The sequence below is a fragment of the Carlito syrichta genome, unplaced genomic scaffold, assembly GCF_000164805.1.
Source record: "Carlito syrichta isolate Samal-C Ts95f unplaced genomic scaffold, Tarsius_syrichta-2.0.1 Scaffold304374, whole genome shotgun sequence".
NCBI classification, from domain to species: Eukaryota; Metazoa; Chordata; class Mammalia; order Primates; family Tarsiidae; genus Carlito; species Carlito syrichta.
The window spans coordinates 255,763-280,063 of NW_007248470.1; the positions used below are offsets into that span (position 1 = coordinate 255,763).

The 24,301-nt window shown below is 37.0% G+C and overlaps 1 protein-coding gene across 1 annotated transcript in view; it reads left to right on the top strand.

Annotated features, from left to right (window-relative positions):
- LOC103262181 (ras GTPase-activating protein 2-like) overlaps positions 1–24,301 on the top strand; it is a gene marked incomplete at its 3' end in the record, with an annotated part of 87,169 nt that overhangs the window by 57,298 nt on the left and 5,570 nt on the right. The window contains exons 4-5 of the mRNA XM_021713247.1: positions 4,129–4,223; positions 17,213–17,289. Of these exons, the coding sequence (XP_021568922.1) occupies positions 4,129–4,223; positions 17,213–17,289 (172 nt within the window). The remainder of the gene's footprint in view (positions 1–4,128; positions 4,224–17,212; positions 17,290–24,301) is intronic.

Sequence of the window (24,301 nt, forward strand, 5' to 3'; positions counted from 1 at the left end):
ACTACCATGCCCGGCTGATTTTTTGATTTATTGTAGAGATGAGGTCTCGCCAAGTTGCCCGTGCGGGTCTTGAACTCGCGGGCTCAGGCAATCCACTCACCTCAGTCTCCTAAGGTGCGGGATTACAGGCTGAGCCACCAAGCCCGGCTTAATTTTTTTTAAAAAAGAGAAGCAGATTTTAAGAGATGAGGTCTCACTATGTTGCTCAGGCTCAAGCAATCCTCTTGCCTCAGCCGCCCGAGTAGCACACACCATTATGCCCAGCTGTGATTTTTGTTTGTTTTGCACACATGCACGCGTGCATGTGTGTGTGTGTGTGTGTGTGTGTTTGAGATTGGTAATTTTATGGCTAGTTATCTTTGTTTAAAATAGTAAATGCTAAACTAAAACAATCTTTGGGACCATTAGAGGCACAGAATAGCATTTTAAGATCATCAGAGTTAAAAAATATTTCTGATGGAGAGGAGGCAAATCAGATGTAGAGTCAAGTAATTTATCCCAAGATTACATAGCTAATAAGTAGCAGAACTGACACTAGACTACAGATTACATATTTATGTGGAAGTAAAATGAACAACCGTATTTTGATTTTGAAATCTGGCTTCAGCACTTGTTAGTAGGCCTGCTTTCAAATATTGTTCAGCTTTCCTCATCTGTAAGATAGTTGAGTATACCCCTACTTACAAGATTGTTATGGAGATTAAATAGGAAAATATGTAAGAATGACTGCTACTTGGTAGATGGTCAGTAAACTGCTGGTTTTTCTTTCCGTTTAGTGCTGTTTCCATTGTATCGTATACCTTTTACAGTTAGTGCCTGCCAGTATAGTGATAGCTCAGAATAATGAATAAGAACCATGAGAAGTTTGTTTTATTTATATTCAGAAACTTGTCCCTCTCAAGAGCCCTGTTTCTTCTCCCTCCTTCATACTTTCTTCCCATTCAGCCTCCCACATTTTTTTTTTCTTTCATTCTGTCTCCTTTCTCTGTTCCCTGCCCTGTTCTGTTCACCAGGCTGATATATATTCTTTTATGTTATATTACCTAATGAACTGCCGGGCATGCTGTAGGTACCCTACTATGAAGTGACTTAAGTGTTGTTCTTTTATTCTCCTCTGCCATTCTTTTTTTTTTTTTTTGAGTCAGAGTCTCACTCTGTCGCCCAGACTGGAGTGCAGTGACACAATCACAGCTCACCTTAGCCTTGACCTGCTGGGCTCAGAGGATCCTTCTGCCTCAGCATTCCAAGTTCTGGGACTACAGGTACATACCACCACACCGGCTCATTTTTTAAGTTTTTGTAGAGATGAGGTCTCGCCAAATTTCCCAGGCTGATCTCAAACTCCTGGACTCAGGTAGTTCTCTTGCCTGGCCTTCCAAAGTGCTGGGATTACAGGCATTAGCCATCGCTCCCAGCCTCCTCTGCCATTCTTATATAACGGTTTCTGGGTCATTTGGATCATGTATTCTTTCCTCCCTGTTTCTTCTGGCCAACTAGCCTCACGCAGCTAAACCTGTACATACCTGAAAGTGACATTTTAAAAGAAATTTAAGAACTGGTAATAAAATGGCAGGTTCTTCTCAACAAATGGCATGTGTATATAGCTATTTAGAGAAGGCCTTCCCTCATAGGACAAGAACCGTTCAACTCTAAAAGTGAGTCATTATACTTGAGATATGGAATAGGAGGAAAAGGATGCTTGCTTCTGGATAATTATAATCATTTGTGGCACACAATATTGAATATTGTCATAATTTTGATCCTGTGCCATTTCTTATATTGATTTGCCAGCAACTCGATGCAATTCATGGGTAAAACAGATTTGTATGATTTATCTTTTAACCTGAACTCCCTCAGCTGTGTAAGGAATATTTGAGTGTCAGTCAGCGCCTGAATTCTGCATTTGACTTTTAATCTGTGTATTTGGTACTAAAATAATTTCTTTTTTCCTTTATTTTTACCTTAAATTTAGCCAAAAAAGAACAGAAATGTATTATTTTCTTAGTGCATTTTCTACATGATTTCAATGGACTATAAATGGTATATATATTCACAGAGATTTTGGTCTTCACATTAGAGTTCATCCAAAATATTTAAAAGAAAGTTGGGAGGTTCATACTTGTTGTCAGGGCCAATTTATTAATTTTAAGCTTTTTATATATTTTAAACTTCTTGTGTTAACAGATATATCAAGTTGATGAATTTTCAGTAGACCCCCTTTGGTTGTATTTTTAATACAGTTGCCACTCTGTAATAGAATACAGCTGTGTATTTTAATATTTTCCTTAAAATTACACATATATAGGTGGTCTTTATGACTGGAGTTCCATGTCCAGAATGAGAAGATAAACTTAACACTGTAGTATGGTTAAATTTTTAAAATAACAGCTCTATTGACATGTAATTCATGTAACATAAGATTGACTCCTTTAAAGTATACATCCTGTTTGCAGCTTGTTCTTTAATGCTTCAGAAAAAGAGTCGTCATATACATTAAAGAGAGAAACTTGTTAAAATGTTAACTAAGGAATTTGGATAGAGAATATGGAAGTTTTGGGGTAGAGAATATGGGCGCTTTGTGTACTGTTCTTATAACTTTTCTCTCTTTGAAATTATTTCAAAATAAAATATATATTTTTCTTTTTTTTCTTCAGCATTGATGACTTGGGAGTGAATTACAATTTTTTTTAGTGAAAAATTGTATGATGTAGGGGTTTTAGTATGTTCACAGAGTTGTTCAATTGTCACCACTAATTCCAGTGTAAAATTTTAAACACAGGTTTTCTGTGTTTGTTTTATTTCTTTCCTTTTCACATGATGCACAAAAGTTGAAGTTTTTTTTTTTCTTTTGAGTTGGAGTCTCACTCTATTGCCTAGGCTGGAGTGTGGTGGCATGCTCATGGCCACCACAGCTTCAACCTGCTGGGCTCAGGTGATCCTTCTGCCTCAGTCTTCCAAGTAGCTGGAACTACAGGCATGCACCACCATGCCTGGCTAATTTTTTGATTTGTTGTAGGTCTTGCCAAGTTGCCCAGGCTAGTCTTGAACCCCTGGGCTCAGGCAGTCCTCTTGCTTCCACCTCCCAAAGTGCTGGGATTACAGGCATGAGCCACCATGCCTGGCAAAAGTTGAAGTAAAATTTGACAGCAAGAAATTGACAACAAAATTTCTTTACAGTTTTCTTAAAGTTTTCAAATGTTGAATTAAAAGACCAAAGCATATCATAAGTGAAAGGAAATTAAGTATAATTAGGGCACTTAAAATGAAAAATTCTTATTTGACAAAATAAAATGAACTGCTTTTAATTTTAATATATATATCCTTTGTTGAAACTGTTGTGTAGAATCCTGGAATAAACTGTCAGTCTCATGCAAAACTATATCTACTTCTTAAAACTTGAATTGAGGAAGGAAATGCTTTGTACCAACATGGCAAATACTTTATTATAATAAGAACATTTGTTTCTTCCTCTTGTACTACTTTGTTTGTTGTATTGTATCTTCCTCTGAGAGTTAGACACCCTTTAGAGAACTGCTTTTTTGATTTTTGTATGCATTGGAGCAATCAGTATTTGCAATATTTTAAAGCAAATTTTTAATAATAAAAATTATACTAGTCTCATAATTTTCAAGTAAATTTTCACTTTTGTTAATGATGTATAATATTGTTTTTACTTTTCTCTTAATTTGAATTTATAAGCTCTTACTAAATGCAAATATAGCCACTTAAAATTTACCAGAATATATAGTTTACTCAGGGTTAAAGAATTGGGAAGATTCGTTTGCACTACCATTTGCATTGCTTTTTTACACTGAATGTACTCTGGGCACAAATATGAATCTGAATAAGTACTAAAAAACGCAGTTGCATGTAAATACAACTGAGTTTTTGTCTAATCCCCTAATTGAAAATGACCCAGAGAAGGGTCTGCCAAGGGTCAAAGGGAAGTGAGACATTTTTTTTATTCTTTAGAATATAGAAAAATGCTTTATCAAATGGATTTTTATGCCAATAGATACAGATTATTGAAAATATTTTCTACAAAATGTTACATAAAACAATGCTAATGAGTCTTAGGATTATATAAAATATGTTTTCTTACATTGTTTTACTTTTTTTTTTTAATAGGAAAAGTAGCCATCAAAAAAGAAGACTTGTGTAATCACAGTGGCAAAGAAACCTGGTTTTCATTACAGTCTGTTGACTCCAATTCAGAGGTTCAGGTAAATATTAAGGCTTAAGTAACACCAGAGATTTTTGCAGAAAAATTAGTTAGTTATTCTAGTTCATGCAGATAGAGCTTATTATACTTTATGTTAAATGTTGGCATCAAATATTATAGACCTGTGGGTAATACAGCTCAAAGGAAATGGCTTTGCCATATTATTTTAGAATAATGCTCATGTGTATGCATATGTGTGGGCTTGGGAAGAGTATATTAGGGGAGGACATTTTTGTCTTGCCTTAGTTCTTCTGATTGAGTCACAGTAGTAAATTTGTGTGTATATGCGTTTAAAAGGGGGAAAGTTTTAAGGGAAAAGCTATGTTTTATTAACTGTAACTTTGAGGAGAATCTCTAGAAGTCAGATTTCATCTGTTCTGATCAAGATGCTCCATTTACTCTCTAGTAAGCTGGACTTGGGAAAATGTTACTTATTTAAACCAGCCTGAGCTCACATTGCAGCGGGCCTTTACTCCCACACCCATTCTTCCTGTTGTTCACCTCTCTCTTTATTTGAAAGGGTATCATTACTCCTTTAAATCTTCTCTTTCCTCTTACCAAAATAAGAGACCTTTTTCAGATTCCATTATGTGAGTAAAGATTATGTTTAGCCATGTGACTGAAGTTTCTGTTTGTTTTTAGAAAGTCTAGCTGCTGTGTCTTAGAAATTGTTATATCTAAAAGGAATCTATTTTTTTTGGAAACCCTACTTATTTATAAAATATGGTAAGGATTGTTAAATCTTTTCCTGAGGGCATAATTGCAAGCAGGATTCTTCCTCTCTAAAAGAAGTTATAATTTGCCACTGTGACTCAAACAAAAGTTTAAGACAAGAAAAAGTCCTGCACCAACGCCCACAGATAATTTGCAAATAAAGTGCCTATGTCTCCATTTCCTCATAACCTCTCAAACATTCTCTTTGATTAAATGATTAAATTCTCAAAAAATTAAGTACTTGTGTACCAAAACTCCTTCTTAACTCCAAAATATAACTGATACTTTCCTATTTTACCTACTTTACCCCATTTTAATAATCTTCTCTTTCTATATAACCATAGCAGTTATTTATTTATTTATTTAATTATTTAATTAATTAATTTATTTTTTGAGTTGGAGTCTCACTCCATCGCCCAGACTGGAGTGCAGTGGCCGCTCCCAGCCACCGCAGCCTCAACCTGCTGGGCTCCGGTGATCCTTCCGCCTCAGCCTTCCAAGTAGCTGGAACTACAGGCACGCGCTACCAAACCCGGCTCATTTTTTTTTATTTATTGTAGAGATGAGGTCTCGCTAAGGCAGGTCTCAAATCCGCGGGCTCAGGCAATCCACTCCCCTCAGCCTCCCAAAGCGTGGGATTACAGGCTGAGCCACTGAGCCCAGCTCATAGCAGTTATTTAAATCTCAGTTAATCAGTGTTGTAAATGATCTTAATGAGAGGCAATGCAAGGAAGGGGAAAGGGTTGAAATTAGAAATTAGAAGATTTAAGCCATAGTTTTCATAAGTGGTTATTAGAATGACCTTGAATTTCATTTCTATAAAATGGGAATAAAAGTGCTGTGTTTGATTCATATGGTTGTGAGTCTCACTCTGTCGACCAGGCTGGTTGTTCTTGCTCACAGCCACTGCAGCCTTGACCTGCTGGGCTCAGGTGATTCTTCTGCCTCAACCTTCCAGGTAACTGGAACTACAGGCACATGCCACCACGCCCAGATAATTTTTTAATTTATTGTAGAGATGAGGTCTCGCCAAGTTGCCCAGGCTGGTCTTGAACCCAGGGCTCAGGCAGTCCTCTCACCTCAGCCTCCCAAAGTGCTGGGATTATAGGCATGAGCCACCGCACCCGACTTTAGTTGTGAGAATTAAGTGAAATATCTTTAAGAATGCTTTAAAAGCCATTAATTGCTGTGCAAATGTAAAATATTGTGTGTTTACCACCAGTCATTCTGGTGGCTATTTCTCTAATATGCCTTTACCAAAAGGCAGATATGAAAATTTTAGATTCAAGTACCAGTTTTGTTTTTAATAGTTTTAACAAAAAGCAAGATAGAAATAGGCTTTGAAGATCAGGCTCGGTGGCTCAGTCTGTAATCCCAGCACTTTGGGAGGCTGAGGCAAGGGGATTGCCTGAGCCCACTAGTTCAGGACCAGCCGGAGCAACTTGTCCAGACCTTGTCTCTATACTAAATCAAAAATGAGCCAGGCGTGGTAGCGTGCACCTGTAGTTCCAGCTGCTTGGAATGCTGAGGTGGAAGGATCGCTGGAGCCCAGCAGGTTGACCCTGGGGTGGCTGTGAGTGTACCACTGCACTCCAGCCTGGGCGATGGAGTGAGACTCCAACTCAAAAAGAAAAGAAAAAAAGAAATAGGCTTTGAAAATTTAGTCTAAAATGAAATTTGAGGATTATTTTAAGGTTTAATTGTTTAAACACATTCTTCTTATGGACAGTGTAAACTCGCTAAAGGATTTAAGCGTTCCAGCTCTTAGATTTAAAAGTTCCAGCTCTTAAAAAGTTGAAATCTATGTAGAACACTCTTTATATAATTCTTGGAGATGATATTAGAGATTAATATGGGACACAGGTTTTCTTTGTTTTTGTTTTTATTTTTGAGTCAGCGTCTCACTCTGTTACCCAGACTGGAGTGCAGTGTCATGCTCATGGCCACAGCAGCCTCAACTTGCTGAGTTCAGGTGTTCCTTCCGCCTCAGCCTTCCAAGTAGTTGGAACTACAGCTGCGCACCACCACACCTGACTAATTTTTTGATTTGTTGTAGAGACAAGGTCTTGCCAAGTTGCCCAGGCTACTCTCAAATTCGTGGGCTCAGGCAGTCCTCTCGCCTCAGCATCCCAAAGTGCTGGGATTACAGGCGTGAGCCACTACGGCTGGCGGGACACAAATTTTCATTTGATAGTATATACATAAAACTCACCTCTGAAACATTAAAGTTCTGGGAACAGTACTTACCTATTAGAGATAATATTTTCCATTTAAAAATTTGCTACTGGTTATTTTTAGCCGGGCTCGGTGGCTCAGCCTGTAATCCTGTGCCTTGGGAAGCTGAGGTAAGTGGATTGCCTGAGCCCGCGGGTTTAAGACCCGCCTGGGCAACTTGGTGAGACCTCATCTCTACAATAAATCAAAAAATTAGCCGGGTGTGGTAGCGCATGCCTGTAGTTCCAGCCGCTTGGAAGGCTGAGGCAGAAGTCTCTCCGGAGCCCAGCAGGTCGAGGCTGTGGTGGCCGGGAGCGGCCACTGCACTCAGTCTGGGTGGCAAAGTGAGACTCCAACTCAAAAAAAAAAATAATAATAATTTTAAAAGTTTGCTACTGGTTATTTTCATGGCAATAAGTTTTTAACCTTTATAGCTCTATTATCTTACATGGTACTTAATTAGTAAGATTTACCCACTATTTAAAATAGAAGGAAGAGTACTTTGGGGGGTGGAAGGATACATAACAATTTCAGGTTAATATGACACATTGGAAATGGTTTCTGACCCCAAAACCGATCTGAGCATACTGAATTAACTTTGTAAGTGTAGAAAAGATAGAAAAGCAGCCCATGATTCATACAAATCCTTCTTTGTTAATAAATTTGTTCACCTTCATAAATTTTATAAAATTTTACAAAAAATACCATAAAACATAAGAGCAATTGATGGAGGGCAATAGGAGAAATCTATGAGATAGTGAGTTCAGCAGAAACTCGGTCTAATTATTATTATTTTTGAGTTGAGTCTCACTCTGTTGCCCAGACTGGAGTACAGTGGCTGCTCCCAGCCACCGCAGCCTTGACCTGCTGGGTTCTGGAGATCCTTCCGCCTCAGCCTTCCAAGTAGCTGGAACTACAGGCGTGTGCCACCACAGCCAGCTAATTTTTTGATTTACCATAAAGATGAGGTCTCACCGAGTTGCCCAGGCGGGTCTTGAACCCGCGGGCTCAGGCAATCTACTCACCTCAGCCTCCCAGGGCATGGGATTACAGGCTGAGCCACGGAGCCCAGCCGGTCTAATTATTATTAGTAGTAGTTATACCAATATATTCCTAGCACAGTGCTAAGCACTTAATGTACATCATGTCATTTAATCTTCAGAATAGCATTATGAGGTCAGTAATGTTACCTCTGATTTACAAATAAGGCAAATGAGATTCACAAAAGTTAAATGACTTCTCCAAACTCACAGAACTACTAAGTGGTAGGACCAAGATTCCAACAAAGATTTGTCTGATTCAAAAACTCCTAATCATAGTGCTTACTACCTTTCACTGTTATGTATTGTTAGTCATAAAAAAGCTTCCATAGATTAGTAGGATCACTTAAGTAACACCTAAGTTTAAGGAACAGAAAAAGCCTACTCAAATTAGCTGAAAGAAGAAGGGAGGGAGCATTAGGAAGTTCCTAGGGAGCTTCTTGGAATGTAATTACAGGAACTTCACTATGACCAATGTAGCTAGAAGATTTGTCGGGCATTGGCAGAGGATCTACATCCTATGTAAGTAGAGGTTAGAGTCTTAGAATATGAGTGATAAAGTTCACGTAAGTTAACATGTTTTTGGAAAAGATTTGAATTTCTCATAAAGCACCCTAAAGTATTGGATGATTTGTTTGTTTTTGGTTGACTGCCACATAAAATAGTTGGCTTGCATTCAGGGTCATGTTGAATTAAAAATATATACCGTGTCTTTAAACTGTAGACCCCCCCACTCAGTGCAGCAGTGGATACTACAAGAGGCACGTGGTAACTGAGTCCCCTGATTCATTTCTTCTTACTCATAAGCTTACCATGCTTATTAAGTATAAGTGCTCACTGTTTGTTTTTTCTTTCCCTTTCATTTTGCAAAGTGGATAGTTTTTTCTATCTTTCCTTCTCATTTTAACCCACTTAGCTATCCACTTTGCAAAATGAAAAGGAAAGAAAAAACACCATTTGATGATGAAATTTGTTGTTTTCTTTTTGTATGTCTGATGAAACTACATGTCACTATGTCTACTTTTCTCTGTAAATCTACTCCAGTCCCTTGTTGAGAGCTAAAAGATGCCACGCCATCCTTTGAGTGTAAATGATCATATGACCTCATCACATTCTAAGATCTGACTCAGTTTCCTGCCACAAATTAGAGAATTTGGCTAAACTTGGGTCACATGTCCACAGCAACTTAATTTGATATAGTTGGAGGAAAAGTCACTCATTGTAGGGCTAGGGCAGTCCATTCTGGGACTTTAAGTAGTCATGTTACCTAAGGAAGGGATTTGGATGGAAGACGTGATTGGCATTTCTACCTCAGAGGGGGAGATGTTTGGTTTCCTAGCTGTGCCACTAGTTAGCATTTATACCCCCAAATAGTTGCTAACCTATTGTTACCTGAAGAGCGTTATCTATGAAATGAGAACTTCAGTATAAAGGGTTCCCTTTAGTTGTGAAATACTAGGAAAGTAACAACATACAGAAATATAATTTAACCCTCAAATGAAAAGATCCCAATAGTGGTGAGATTTTAAACCAAAACAGTTGAAAAATTAAGAACAACAACCTCTTACCTTGAATTGTCTCCCAGAGACAATTTTTTTTTTTTTTTTTTGAGTTTTTTGAGTTGGAGTCTCACTCCATCACCCATGCTAAAGTGCAATGGCATGCTCACGGCCATCCCAGCATTGACTCGCTGGGCTCTGGTGATCCTTCCACCTCAGCCTTCCAAATAGCCAGAACTACAGGTGTGTGCTACCACGCCCGCCTTAATTTTTACTTATTTATTTTAGAGACGAGGTCTGGTCTGGTCTCGAACCCGAGGGCTCAGGCAACCTCCCACTCGCCTCAACCTCCCAAAATGCTGAAATTACAGGAGACGCCACCGAGCCCAGCCGACAGTTCTTTATTGTTTCTGTCAGTGCTTTGCTCTTACTGTCAATAATGTTAATATTATTTTCAGTTTTATTTTCAACAGTTGAAGATATTAATAATATTTCATGAGTACATCTTTCTATCATTGAAAAAATTTTTTGTATTTTTTGGCTTGATTTTAAGTTTTGCAGTTTCCCCCTCTGGGTTGTACCATTTTCTTCTCAGCCTCTTCTAATTTGCTTTCATACTGCACAGTAGGTCAGAGGGAGAGCAAAAATGGCTCTTGTTTCAGGTTATTTTGTGTCACGTAATCTAGTAGACATTTTCAGTCTTCAGTTTACTGGACCTTTTAGCAGCTTTTGGTACTGATGACCACTCCCTACATTTTCAAGCATTCTCTTCTTGAGTATCTCCTCCTTATCATCTTACTTCTTTTGATACTCTTTCTGAATATTCTTTTCCACATATGTGAGGTTAATGTGAACTGTGCTGGTACCTTCTTTTTATACTCTTTTGGCTTCAGTAATCTGTAGCCATGCTCTTACTTATTAGGTTTAGGAACTCATAAAGAACTTTAAGTATTTTTCCTTTCTTTATTTCTTAAGCACTGTGATAAAAAGCATGCTTTTCATAAGATTGATTAAACCAAGTTTCCCATAAGGATAAGTTGTTGCTCTCACTAATTAAGGGTGTCTGTCTCACACAACTTGTCCAAGCAGTAAATCCAGATATAATATCTATTGTGTCCTATATGATGCAATTACTTAGTTAATAAGTCTTTACCAACAAGCTCATCTTGACTTTCTGGATCATGCCATAAGTTATTGATTGTTTTATAGGTTTTTAAAAGAAAATGGCCTCTGCATTATATGTTTAAAACAAGTATTTCAAAAGAAATGCAATGGTTATAACAATATGTACAGCAGTTTTTGTTTGACATGCCATAAGACAATGAATGTAAAAGCATAATTCATTGTCGCAAGTTGATTTTTTAAAAAAACTTAACATGTAAAAAAAACTTTAAACTTTTATATGTGAAATAATGCAGGAATGGGCCACTAGATCATATACTTCTTTAAGGAGAAAAATCCCTTCAGAAAGAATTGCCATTAAAATAAGAGATATTAAATGAAACCTGTGTTTTGTTTTTCATCTGACAGATGCTTGTATCCAAAACAACTTACAGAGGTAATTTCTATATATAGAAACATCTGTAAGAAATCCAGACAGACAGGCATACCTTGTTTTGTTGCACTTCACTTTATTGCACTTCACAGATACTGTGGTTGCTTTGTTTTGTTTTATAAATTGAAGGTTTATGGCAACTCTGCCGAGCAAGTCTGTCTGTTTCATTTTTCCAACATCATGTGCTGCTCATGTCATGTCACTGTTGTGAGCATTCTTTTAGCAATAACATATTTTAAAATTAAGATTCGTACTTTTTTAGAGAAATATTGCACACTTAATAGCCTACAACATAGTATAAACACAGCTTATGTGCAGTGGGAAATCAAACAATTTGTGTGATTGCTTTTTTGCAATATTTACTTTATTGTGGTGATCTGGAATGAAATCTGCAGTATCGCCAAGGTATGCCTGTAAAAAAATTTTTCACCAGTTGAACATACTGAATTCTTTTATGTGGAAATAATTGTTAAAGTTTAGTGTTTTATGATAAAAGAAAAAAAAGTTTAGACTTGAGAGAATTTTTATTCATCTGAGTTTCCCAAACTGTATACAGAGATTTACATTATATCTTCTATATGGTACCAAGATCATACATAATATAAAATTGAAATAATCACAGATATTTCCATGAGAAATTTTTGTAAAATTAATTGAAATAAAGTTAGCATAAATAATGTTAAACCTTCAGATAGTACCAGAGTAATATAAATTCATTAAATGTTCCTTAATCTAAAGTAATGTGATGATAGAATTGCATATATCAGCCTCACATAATGCTATGAAGTTCATACAGAAGAATACATTCCAAGAATTTGGTTTTTTTAAAATTAAAAATACAACACAACATACCTGATCTTCCAGCATTTTCTGGCATACATTTTCAGGTATATTGTCATTGAGCCTCCCTTAGGAGACTAAATAATAAGAAAGCAGTTGTAGTCCAAATTACATTGCATGTTTATCATCATAGGTCCTTGTCGGAGTCATATTGTTGCTTTTTTGTAAATAATGTCTGTTTTCTCTAGTTGCTTTTAGGGTTTTTTTTCTTTATCTTCTGTTTTCAGCAGTTTTACTATGCTGTACCTAGGAGTGGTTTTCTTTATTTTTAGTTTATTTCTGTATTCCTAGCAGTTTATGAATCTGTGGCTTGATGTCTTCCATCAGTTTTGGAAATTTCCAGGCCATTATCTCTCTGTCTGCTCCCCCCCCACCACCTTTTTCTTTCTCTTCTCTGCTCTGGAACTCCAGTTACACAAATAATAGGCCATTTCACCATGTCTCATATGTCTCTTATGTTCTTTCTCTCTCTGTGCTTTATGGTGGATATTTTCTGCTGACTGACCTGTCTCCTATTTCACCAATCCTCTTTTCAGTTGTGGCTACTCTGCTATTAAACACATCTATTATTACTTAGCTCTAAATTTTTCATTTGATTCGTTTTATAGTTTCCAGGTATCTGATGGGTTTCTCATTTTGTTTTCTATCTTTAAAAATTGTGAGCACCTATTGTAATACTATAAGAAAGGGATTGACAGTAATGGGAAACTGCCAGGGGAGGGCGGGGGCAGGATTGACAGTAGTGGGAAATTGCCAGGGGAGGGGGACACACCTCATCAACAAGGGTACCCGCACAATAAACATTTGTATGCCTAACACTGAATTGTACCCCACATATTTAAAATTTTTTTTTAAATTTTAAGTAGTGGTTTTATTTTATTTATTTATTTTATTTTTTGCATTGGAGTCTCACTCTGTTGCCCAGGCTGCAGTGCAGTGGCATGCTCACCCTTGCTGGGCTCCAGTGATCCTTCTGCCTCAACCTTTCAAGTAATCGGAACTACAGGCATGCACTACCAAGCCCACCTAATTTTTTATTTATTGTACAGATGAGGTCTCGCCAAGTTGCCTGGGCTGGTCTCAAACTCGTGGGCTCAAGCTATCCACTCGCCTTGGACTCCCAAAGTGCTAGAATTACAAGCTGAGCCCCTGAGCCTGGCTATAAGCAGTGATTTTAAACCTGTGCCAATTAATTCTGATATCTGCATCTCCTGTAGATCTGCTGTTTTTGTCATTTTTTTCCTCAAGGTTCTTGTTCTTTTGGCATGTTCAGTAAGTTTTGATGGAATGCTGGGTGTTGAAATATGAAATATATTGGAGATAATTTGGTGCTGTGAATGAATTTTCCCCCCAGAGAAGATTTATGATGCCCTACCAGCCAGTAGTATCTCTATCTCATTGGCCAGAACTGCATTGTATAACCATTTCTGGCCGCAGGGGAGGCTAGAAAATGTCATATTTTGCTGAGTTCATAACTGCTCCCTCTCCCCCCTCCAAAGAAACAAAACTTGTGTTGCTACAGTGCAAATCTATAAAATGATATGGATTTAAGTAAAACTAAACTTTTGTGCAAAAAAAGGAATACTAAATAATTTTTCTAAAAATGTTCACATATTTGTGCTTCTGAAACTGAAAAGCGGCTTCAAATAATTTAAAGCTTTTTTTTTTTTCATTTTTCTTTACTAAAAGCAAGCCAGTAGTAATAGAAACTGAAAATTCAGATTGGTAGTATAAATTTTGACATTCTAGAGCAATAAAGAAAATAAAATGTTCAGCAATCCCACCACCTAAAGGTATCAATATTGTGGTAGATGGTCGTTTAGTAACTCAATACATATATATTTTTATTTTTATTTTTACAAATTAACATATTATGCACATTTCTTTTGCTAAGTATCATGTATATAGTTCCACGTTAAGTATATAGTAAGGTACTGTTTTTGTTTAGAAATTATGATTTCCTTAATTTCATAATGCTTTTTAATTTTAATGTCCCACCCTAACAGCATGTTTCTTGTGTCTGCCTGTTCTATCCCACTCTTTTCTTGTCCAGGTTAATACAGTTATGTTACTGTTGACTAATATCAAAGGAATGTTTTGTTTACCAGTCAGTGGGAGTAAGAGCATATCAGCAGGTTCTGACTCAATGATAATGATCCCTGGTAGAATCCCATTAAATATCTTTTTATTTCTAGGCTTTACTGATACAGTACTGTGATTTTAGTGTAAATAAAATAATTATACTATTTTTCTAGTCTATTTGGATGGTTTTTATTGTTTTGAATGAGAATAGAGCCTAGACATTTTCTAAGAGACATTTGGGAATGCCTTTTAGCATATAATTTTGATCATAGAATGCATACATGTTAAAATATTAAAACTACTTTGAGATGTAAATGTTGGTGCAGTTGGCCTCTACTTGCTGGCCAGGTAACACATACATACTGGCGTGACAGAAAACCTGATTCAAAATTCTAGTTTAGTAATATCACAAATTACATATCGTGGACCTTCAGGGTCACTTCTGAATAATAGAAGTTGTGAATATTAAATGCAGGAACAATGAAAGACCTAGTGTATAAATTATATATAATTTCATAAATACTTGTGCCTAGATTTTTAGTGGAAGATTTGCTTAATTCAGTTCCATCTCCACCTAACTGCACTGATGCCTTTGTTACTTTAGAGTTTAGCTTTCTCAGGCAGACTTTTGTGTTATCCATCAGTATTTATTTATTCATTCATTTATTTATCTGTCATCTATCTATTTATTAGTCATGGGGTACATTTGTTACATAAGTATATTACATGAAGGCAAGGCATGGACTTTTTTTTTTTTTTTTTTTGAGTTGGAGTCTCACTGTCACCCAGACTGAAGTGCAGTGGCATGCTGCTCCCAGTCACCACAGCCTCAACCGGCTGGGCTCTGGCAGTCCTTCTGCCTTGGCCTTCCAAGGAGCTGGAACTACAGGCGTGCACCACCATGCCCAACTAATTTTTTGATTTGTTGTAGAGACAGGGTCTCGCCAAATTTCCCAGGCTGGTCTCGAGCCCATGGGCTCAGGCAATCCTCTCGCCTCTCCCAAAGGGGCATAGACTTCTGGTGAGCCCTCCCCCCGTCTCCTTTTTTCCCTTCTTTAGCAGTGCCCAGTGAATGTTGTTCCCATCCTTGTGCCTGTCTGTGCATGCCCAATATTTAGTGCCTGCTTATGAGTAAGAACATGCAGTATTCAAATTTTTGTTTCTGCAATAATTCACTTAGAATGATGGTCTCCAACTGCATTCATGATGCTGCAAAGCAAAGGACATAATCTTGTTTTTCTTTATGACTGCGTAGTATTCCAAATGTATACATACCACATTTTCTTTATTTAGCCCACCTTTGATGGGCATCTGGTTTGGTTCCATGTTTTTGCTATTGTGAATAGTGATGCAGTAAACACACAAGTGCAGGTGGCTTTTTGGTATAGTGATTTGTGTTCCTTCAGATGTATTCCCAGAAATGGGATTGCTGGGTCAAATGGTAGCTCTGTTTTTATTTCTTTGAGAAACCTCCAAACCACTTCTTACAGAGGTTAAACTAACTTACATTCCCTCCAATAGTGTGTGAGCATTCTCTTTTCTCTGCAGCTTTGTCAACACCTACTTTTTAACTTTTAATAATAGCCATCCTGACTGGTGTGTGATTTCTCATTGTAGTTTTGATTTGAATTTCTCTTCCATCTGTATTTATTGCTCACCATTTCCTATTCATCTAACCCTGAGCTTTGACCTCAGGGTAGACCTCAGGTTCGTTCTTGAATGACAAGTTCCCATGAGATGGTGAGGGTGATTCAGGTTAGGTTTTTGTAAATGAATGACTGAAAGGGATTGCTTCAAGAAGAAACAGTGACTAGGTAATGAACTGTCCTACCTCTGATGAAATCATGCACATCTTCAGCCCTTAGACATCACACCCCTGAAATCTCTACTTGACTCCCTGGGAATTTGTTTTGTCAGCTGAGTGGAGGTAATCAGTACTGATTCTTAACCAGTTTAGAATTGCTCAGATCACCAGTGGCAGGGTGGAAATATCAAGCCTTGATTATATTGTTCCTAGCCTTTGTTTCTTGAGAAGTTGATAATTTGAATTTCTTTAAACTTATACTACTGACTTTTTAAAAATTCATCCATTAATGACTCTTTAAGAAAACACTCCTCTTTCAGTATCTCATCTTTCCATCAATCTTTTGTTTATTGTCTTCCCTACTAGGCTGTAAACTTCTTATAAACAGTGACTGTGTTTTAGGCATCTGTAGATTTCCACTCCCACAGTGCTCCTAAAACATGGTAGGTAGACCATAAGTCTTTATTGTTTGTTAAAGGTAAGTATTAGCAAATTGAGTCTCATTAGCTTTAACTTAGGTTTAGTTTTACTGTTTTAAAATTGTATAATTTTTCTTTTAATGATATTGCTCTGTCCTTATTGCTGGTTTATGTTTTCTGGAAAAAGCACACTACATTTCATAATGCGATTTTATTTCAAAATATCTTACAGCATAAATGCTATTGTTTTAATCTATAATAGTTGAAATACATAGATATTTATTGAGCATAAAATTCTTAAATTTGAATACTATGATATAAGCATTCAAATTTTTTTATTTTTTTATTTTTTGAGTTGGAATCTCACTCTGTCGCCCAGACTGGAGTTCAGTGGCCGTTCCCGGCCACCGCAGCCTCGACCTGCTGGGCTCCGGCGATCCTTCCGCCTCAGCCTTCCAAGTGGCCAGAATTACAGGCATGTGCTACCATGCCTGGCCGATTTTTTGGATTTATTGTAGAGATGAGGTCTCGCTGCCCAGGCGGGTCTCGAACCCGCGGGCTCAGGCAATCTACTCGCCTCAGCCTCCCAAAGGTGTGGGATTATAGGCTGAGCCACCGAGCCGGCTCAAATGTTTCTTATCTTGGAGAACTTTGATCTATGTTTTTGGTTATTAGTCATCTCACAAGTACTTAGTGTAGGTATAGCCATGTGCTAGGGGTTAGTGGATAAATCTTGTAAATGCTATTTGGAAAAGTATATACCTTTAATATTTTGTCACTAAAATAGGCTACTCAGTTTATAATTTTATTTTTGTCGTTATAGGGTAAAGTTCACCTCGAATTAAAACTGAATGAACTGATAACAGAGAATGGAACTGTGTGCCAGCAACTTGTTGTACAGTAAGCATATTTTTTACCAAAATAAAATAGAAATAATTCTTCATTTTGCACTCTTTGAGTCTTAAACTAACTCCTTTTAAATATGTTTTTAAAAAAGTTTTTAAAAGTGGAACTCTGCTATGCCATTCCTTTCGTAAGTTGATTTTCAATTTATTTTTCTCATATCACCTCTTCTCAGGTTATAGTGAGTCATTAATTCGTCCAACTAATATTTATTGAATGTGGGTTAAATGTATATATAGGCATTAGGGTATTATAGGATCGCAGATAACATATGTTCAACCACCTCTCAATGGAAGGGCTTCCTAGAGGAGATCCTGTAGACATTCTTATCCAGAGAGCAAAGCTTTAGTGACCTTGTGGCTAGAATTAAAGGTCCACCCAAGATTCCCAGTATTGATTTCTAGCTACTTTGAATTCTTTTTTACCTCTTTCGCCTTCAGGTCATTTTTTTATCATCCAGACATTAATCTTCTGATTGTTTTAGAAATCTCCTGTGCTAGACCAGTCCCCTACTCTTTCCTTCCAAGCCCTTCCTCTGTGTTTTCAAAACTACCAGATAGCCTTCACTTCTTTGCCTTAATTGATGTCTGAATATCCTTGGGGTTACTGAGTTACTTTCACAGCCTTGTCAATCAGAGGCTGTGTTTTTCTATCATACCCACAGATCTTAGGGCCAGGGAGTAGAGTAGTTGTGACTCTGCTATTGCTGTACCAGACTAGAATTTATTCTCCTCAACAGTTGTGAAAACCCCAGCACCTTTGAGCCATTATCTCTCTCTATAAATATATCTACCTAATACCATATATAATTTTCATTAGTTAATTTTTTCTGAGCTCTTTGAAAAAAAGTTACTTATATAATGAACTTTTGTCTCTTAGCATAGCAGCATGTATTTTCTTAGGAATAAGGACAGTCTCTTCATTAATTCCAGTATAGTTACCAAATTCAGGAAGTTTAACTTTGTTATACTACTTTTTTCTAACCTATAGTTATATTCAAATACTTTAATCTACAGTTATTATATCGTATTTCTGTCACTTGTCCCAGTGATATTCTTTAAAACATTTTTTTCTTCCAAAAAATGATCCAGTCAGAGATTATGTATTATGTTTAGTTGACACGTGTCTTTAATCTACTTTAACCTGGAACAGTTTTTAGCTTTTCTTTATCTTTCATTGTATTAACATTTTTGAAGAATATGGGCCAGTTCTTTTTTTTTTTTTTTTTAACTCAATTTGAATTTACTTACTGAAAACAGTTCAAAATGTGTTTGCTATTTCTTTCCCCCTAGACTGAGAGTATATAATCAAATTACTTGGATTAAGCCTTCCACTGTTCCCCCTCTGCTTGGGTTTAATTATAATAGTCATTTGAAATATAATTAGTTAGGTTGGTTTGGTTGGTTTTCATTCATTCAGTTTAAGAGGTTTTTTCCTCTGTCCTTGTTGGTTTAGTTTTATTTTGAATATGTAGAATGTTAGCATGATTTCAAAAGTCAAATAAATCTATAATAAAAGGCATTATTCACTGAGATGTGGTTCAATTTTGTCTTCCTATACTCAGCCTCAGACAATAATCATCTGATTTATATCCCTATAGTTTTTGTCTTTTCCAAAATGTCATTTGAACAGAATCATACAATATGTAGTCTTATGCATCAAACATCTTTCACTTAGCATAATATTTTTGAGATTCATTTATTTTTGCATATATCATTGTCTTTTTAATATATTATTTCTTTCTTGTCATTACTTGATATATACTATTCTCATTTTACAGGTACATAGATTGGTTACATAAGCCCAAGTTCACACAGGAAGTGGTAGAGCCAGGATTTGAACTCTGGCAAATTAATTTTTGTATAATTTTTTAATTTTGAGATAATTACAGATTTATAGGAAATTATAAGAATAGTATAGAGAGGTCCTATGTACCCTTCACTCAGTTTCCCTCAGTAGTTACATCTTACATTGACTATAGCACAGTATCAAAACCAGGAAATTTACATTAATACAATGTATGTATATAGTGATATATCATTTTTTCGCATGTGTAGATGTGTGTAACCACCACGGTCAAAATATAGAACTATTCTATCACTATAAAGATCTCCCTTATGCTACCTGTCCTCTCTCTGCCATCATCCCTAACCCTCAGGGATGCAAAGAAACCCCTCTAATCTGTTTCCATATCCATAATTTTGTCATTTCAAGAATGTTATGTAAATGGAATCTTACAGTATGTGACCTTTGGAGATTGACTTTTTTCACAGAGATTCATCCAAGTTGTTGTTGTATGTAGTTTCTTGTATACAGAATACAGTTAGGTCACTTTTATAAAAAATAAATTTTGCCAATCCTTGTATTTTATTTAGTGAATTTTTAACATTTACTTTTAATGTAATAACTGTTATGTTAGGCTCCAGCCTGCCAAATTTTTTGTTTGTTTCCTCTTTTCTTTTTCCTGTACCTACTTGAACATTTTTTAGAACTCTGTTTTGATTTATCTATAGCGTTTTTCTACTTCATAGTGTATCTCTTTCTATAGACTTTTTTAGTGGTTGCTTTAGGTATTATATATACATTACATATACATAACTTATCATAATGTACTGGCCGACATTTTACCAGTTAGAATATAAGTGTAGAAACTTTACCTTCTTTTAAATCCCTTTGCCCTCTCACATTTATTATATGCTTTACCTTAAATATATTCTCTTCATACACTGACAAACACATCAAATGATGTTATAATTTTGCTTCCAATGTCTAACACAATTTAGAAAAGTTCAGAGGAGAAGGAACATGTAAGACTATTGTATTTACCCATGTTTTTGCTCTTTTCATGTTCTTTTTTCCTTCCTGATGTTTCAAGATTCCTTCTATCATTATGTTTACAGAATTTTTCCTTACCATTCTTTTAAGGTAGGTTTACTGGTGATAGGTTATCTTAGTTTGGCTTCACCTCAGAATACCTTGATTTCCTCTTCATTCCCAAAAGAGATTTACAGTGGATATAGAATTCTGCATTAATAGTTCTTTTCTTCCTGCACTTGAAAAATGTACTGCTTCTTTCTGCCCTCCATGGTTTCTGATGAGAAATTCATTGTCATTCAAGTTGGTTTTCCCCTGTAGGTAATGTACCATTTTCTCTGGCTACTTTCAAGATTTTTTTCTTTACTTTAGTTATCTGTGTGTTTTAGTTTGACTGTGATGTATTTTGGAGTAGATTTCTTTGCATTTCTCCTATTTAGAGTTCACCCAGCTTCTTAAATATGTACATTTATATCTTTTGCCAGATTTGGGGAATTTTCAGCCATTATTTTTTTCTAATATTTTATGTGCTTTCTCCTCTCCTTTTGGAATGCCATTGGCACAAATGTTAAATCTTTTGTTATAGTCCAAGTCCCTGAGTCCCTGAGGCTCTGTTCTCATTTGTGTCCATCTGTCTCCCCCCCTCCCCTTTTTCTTCTTGCTCATATTGGGTAATTTCTGTCGTTCTGTCTTCAAGTTCATGGATTCTTTCCTCTGTCTTCTTCATTCTTTGTTAAGAATTTATTCTGTATTTTCAAATTCTAAAATTTACATTTTATTCTTTATATCTTTTATTTCTTTGGTGGGAGTTGTTTTGTTTTGTTTTTTTGAGTTGGAGTCTCACTGTCGCCCGGGCTGGAATATGGTGGCACGCTCACACTACCCCAGCGTTGACCTGCTGGGCTCTGGCAATCCTTCCACCTCAGCCTTCCAAGTAGTTGGAACTACAGGCACGTGCTACCACGCCAGGCTAATTTTTGATTTATTACAGAGATGAGGTCTCTCCAAGTTGCCGAGGCTGGTCTCTAACCTGTCAGCTCAGGCAATTTACTCGCCTCAGCCTCTCAAAGTGCTGGTATTACAGACTGAGCCACCGAGCTCAGCCAACTTTCTATTAGTTTACTGAGACTTTCTTTTTTATTTGTTTCAAACATACTCATAATTGCTCATTGAAACATTTTTTGTGATGACTGCTTTCAAATACTTGTTAGATAATCCCAATATTTATGTCATCTTGGTGTTGATATCTGTTGATTTCTCATTTAGGTTGAAGTCTTTCTGGTTCTTAGTATGATAAGTGATTTTTCAGTTGTGGCCTGGACATTTTGGATATTATGAGACTCTGGATCTCATTTAAATCTTCTGTTTTAACCAGCTGCCTCTGATATATGCTCGTGGGAGAAGGGGAATGCCCCTCATTTACTGTCAGGTGAGGGTAGTTTAGGTTCCTGATTCAGTCTCTGATTATACCGGGGAGGGGGTGAGAAAGGCTCCTTGTTACTGCCGAGTGGGAGTTTAGGTTCCCAGCTAGTCCTCTCCTGAGATCACTCTGCTTGGGATAGTGAGGGGTACCTCCTTCTTGTTCTCTATGTGACCTCCGCTAATATCTTGCTTGGAAGGGGTTAGTTACCCCTGGAAAGTGATCAGAATCCTGGGGGGAGGTGTGCCCCATTGATGCTAGGAAGGGGATGAAACCCAGGCACCTCAGTGATCTCTACTGAAACCATGGTGAAAGGCAACTTACTCCCTTGTTACAGCCTATCAAAGGTAGAAGTCTAGTTACCTCCCCCACCCCATCTTTGGCCTTTGTTGAGCTGCAGTTGTATTCATGGTATTTTTCTGGAGTAGGAGGAGGTTATTGTCTAAGAAAGATTTCTGTCTTGCTAGGCTTCCCTTTTCCTGGTTCTTTGGCTAGAAAGAACTAGCTTTTCTTAGGACACTTTTGTCTATGCCCACTGGTGTTTCTAGGTTGTTGATTTGTGAGCATCCAGTCTGTAATATATAAAGTAAAAAAGAAAGCCCAGGCAATTCACTGCCATGTTTTTCCTTGGGTCCGTAGGTCTCTCATTGGTTTGCTTTCTTCTCTTTACCTTGCAGGGTTTGATTGTGTTTATTTAATATGTAATATACACTGTCTTTAGCTGTATTTACTGGGGCAAATAAGGAGGCATGCGTCTATTTTATCTTGTCCTAAAACTGGAAGCCAGTTCATTCTCTTTATTCATGAGTAGGATTCTATTGTATAGAATTTATTTATCCATTTACCAGTTAGTATATATTTGAATTGTTTTCAGTTTAGGGCTGTTGCAAAGAAAGCTGGTATAAACATTCACAAACAGGCTTTTATGAAAACACATGCTGGTCTATATTCTTTTCTTCCTTCGTTTGTTTTTCACAGAGTTTCTTGAGCCTCTACTGTCCATACTCACTGACTTGCAGCAACAGAGCTCTGGTGGTAGCTTTGTGGAATTTATTGTTGATTTCTCAGTTTTACAGGTATTTTGAAGTTTGTGATATTATAGTAATGCTGAGGGCATAGTGTCATGGGTGGTTTTCTTTGTGCTCCTTGCTGAACTTTTGGTTTAGGAGGATAGTTTGTGGAAAGATTCATATTCTAGTGATTGCTATTATTTCCAGACCTAGAAGGTCCCACTGCAGTATTTTTTGAACTCCAGTAAAACCCTTATCCATTGACCTTCACCGTGTTCTTGCCCATTTCTGTTTTCACTTCCATCTGTACCATTTTTCATGACGTCACCATAGTCGTTTTCTAGCAGGTTTCTTCTTGTTCTCCTCTTCATTCTTCCTGTTTGAATCTAATATGAACGAATCTTACCTCCTCCCCTGTGTTAGTCTGCACCTGAATATTGCTGGAGAAAATCACACCAGCTGATGACACTTTAAATTCATCGTCACATACCTTACACAGGCATTTTATATCTGCGTATCTACCTTGGAGCATTGCCTTGCTTCTCTAAGATTCCTGTAAGATACTCCATTACCGTAGACCGGATGTTGATTATGTCTTCCTGATCCCAAATCTGCAGACCTGTATTTGCACCCATCTTTTTGTCCCGATGTGACAATAGAGGGGGTTCCCTTCTCTTGAGGGTGAATTCTTCCATCTGCGCTCTGGATTCCTCTGTTTCCCCTACTCAAGGACTTTGCTCTTTCAGTTATGCCTTTTTTTCCTCCTGTTTCATCAGCTCTACTCTCTCTCCTAGATGGTTCTCACCACCATATACATGTATTCTCGTATATTCCCTTCTAAAAGGCATGCCTCCCCAAACCACATCTCTTCCCACCCACAACCCACCCCTATTTACCATTCCCATTTCTTTGCTGTCCTTTGAAGGCAGATTTCTCAAGGAAAAGAGTGTGTGTAGGTACACAGTGTGTGTGTAGGTACACAGCTCTGTTCACCGAGAAGGCCTAGAAGCAATGTCATCCCAGTAGCAGGGAGTATACTTAGCACCCATATATTTATTTCTAAATATTACCAGTCAGCACTGTCCAGTAGATCTTTCTGTAACAAAATGTCTTTTATATTCACTGTCCAAAACAGTAGCTACTAGGCATGTGTGACTATTAAAAACTTGATATATGGCTAGTGTGACAAAAGAGCTGGATTTTTACTTTTGCTTAACTTTAGACTATTCAAATTTAAATAGCCACACATGGCTAATGGCTACAGTATTAGTGCAAATTCAATAAAAGAACCTGGACTTGTGCTTAGCAGTGACTGACATCAGGACTTGGGCAGAGAAAACGTAAGAGGAACATGGAGCAAAGTCAGAAAGTAAGTCAGTGCTCAAATATAGTGGGGGTATATAGAAAGGACATTGAAGCTTATTTGAAGGGACTGCAAATGACCAAATCTGGGACAATTTGAACCTCAAAATAAATAATGATAATAGTGAACTAAAACCTGTAGAATAAAATAAATATCCATGAGCCAGAACTGATATGTCAACAAATAAGTATATGGGGGAGAAAGGATTGCCTTTCCTTATAGTAGAATTCTAATTAGTGAATGTAGGAAGAATGATGGAAATAAAAAGCGTTGGCAAACAACACAGTCATAATTGTTTGAGGGAACAAATCAGCTGTAGATCATGAGTGAACACACTATGTATGATGACGAACAGTACTGGCAAGATCATGGGACAAAGAAGGAACACTAAGTAAGAACTGT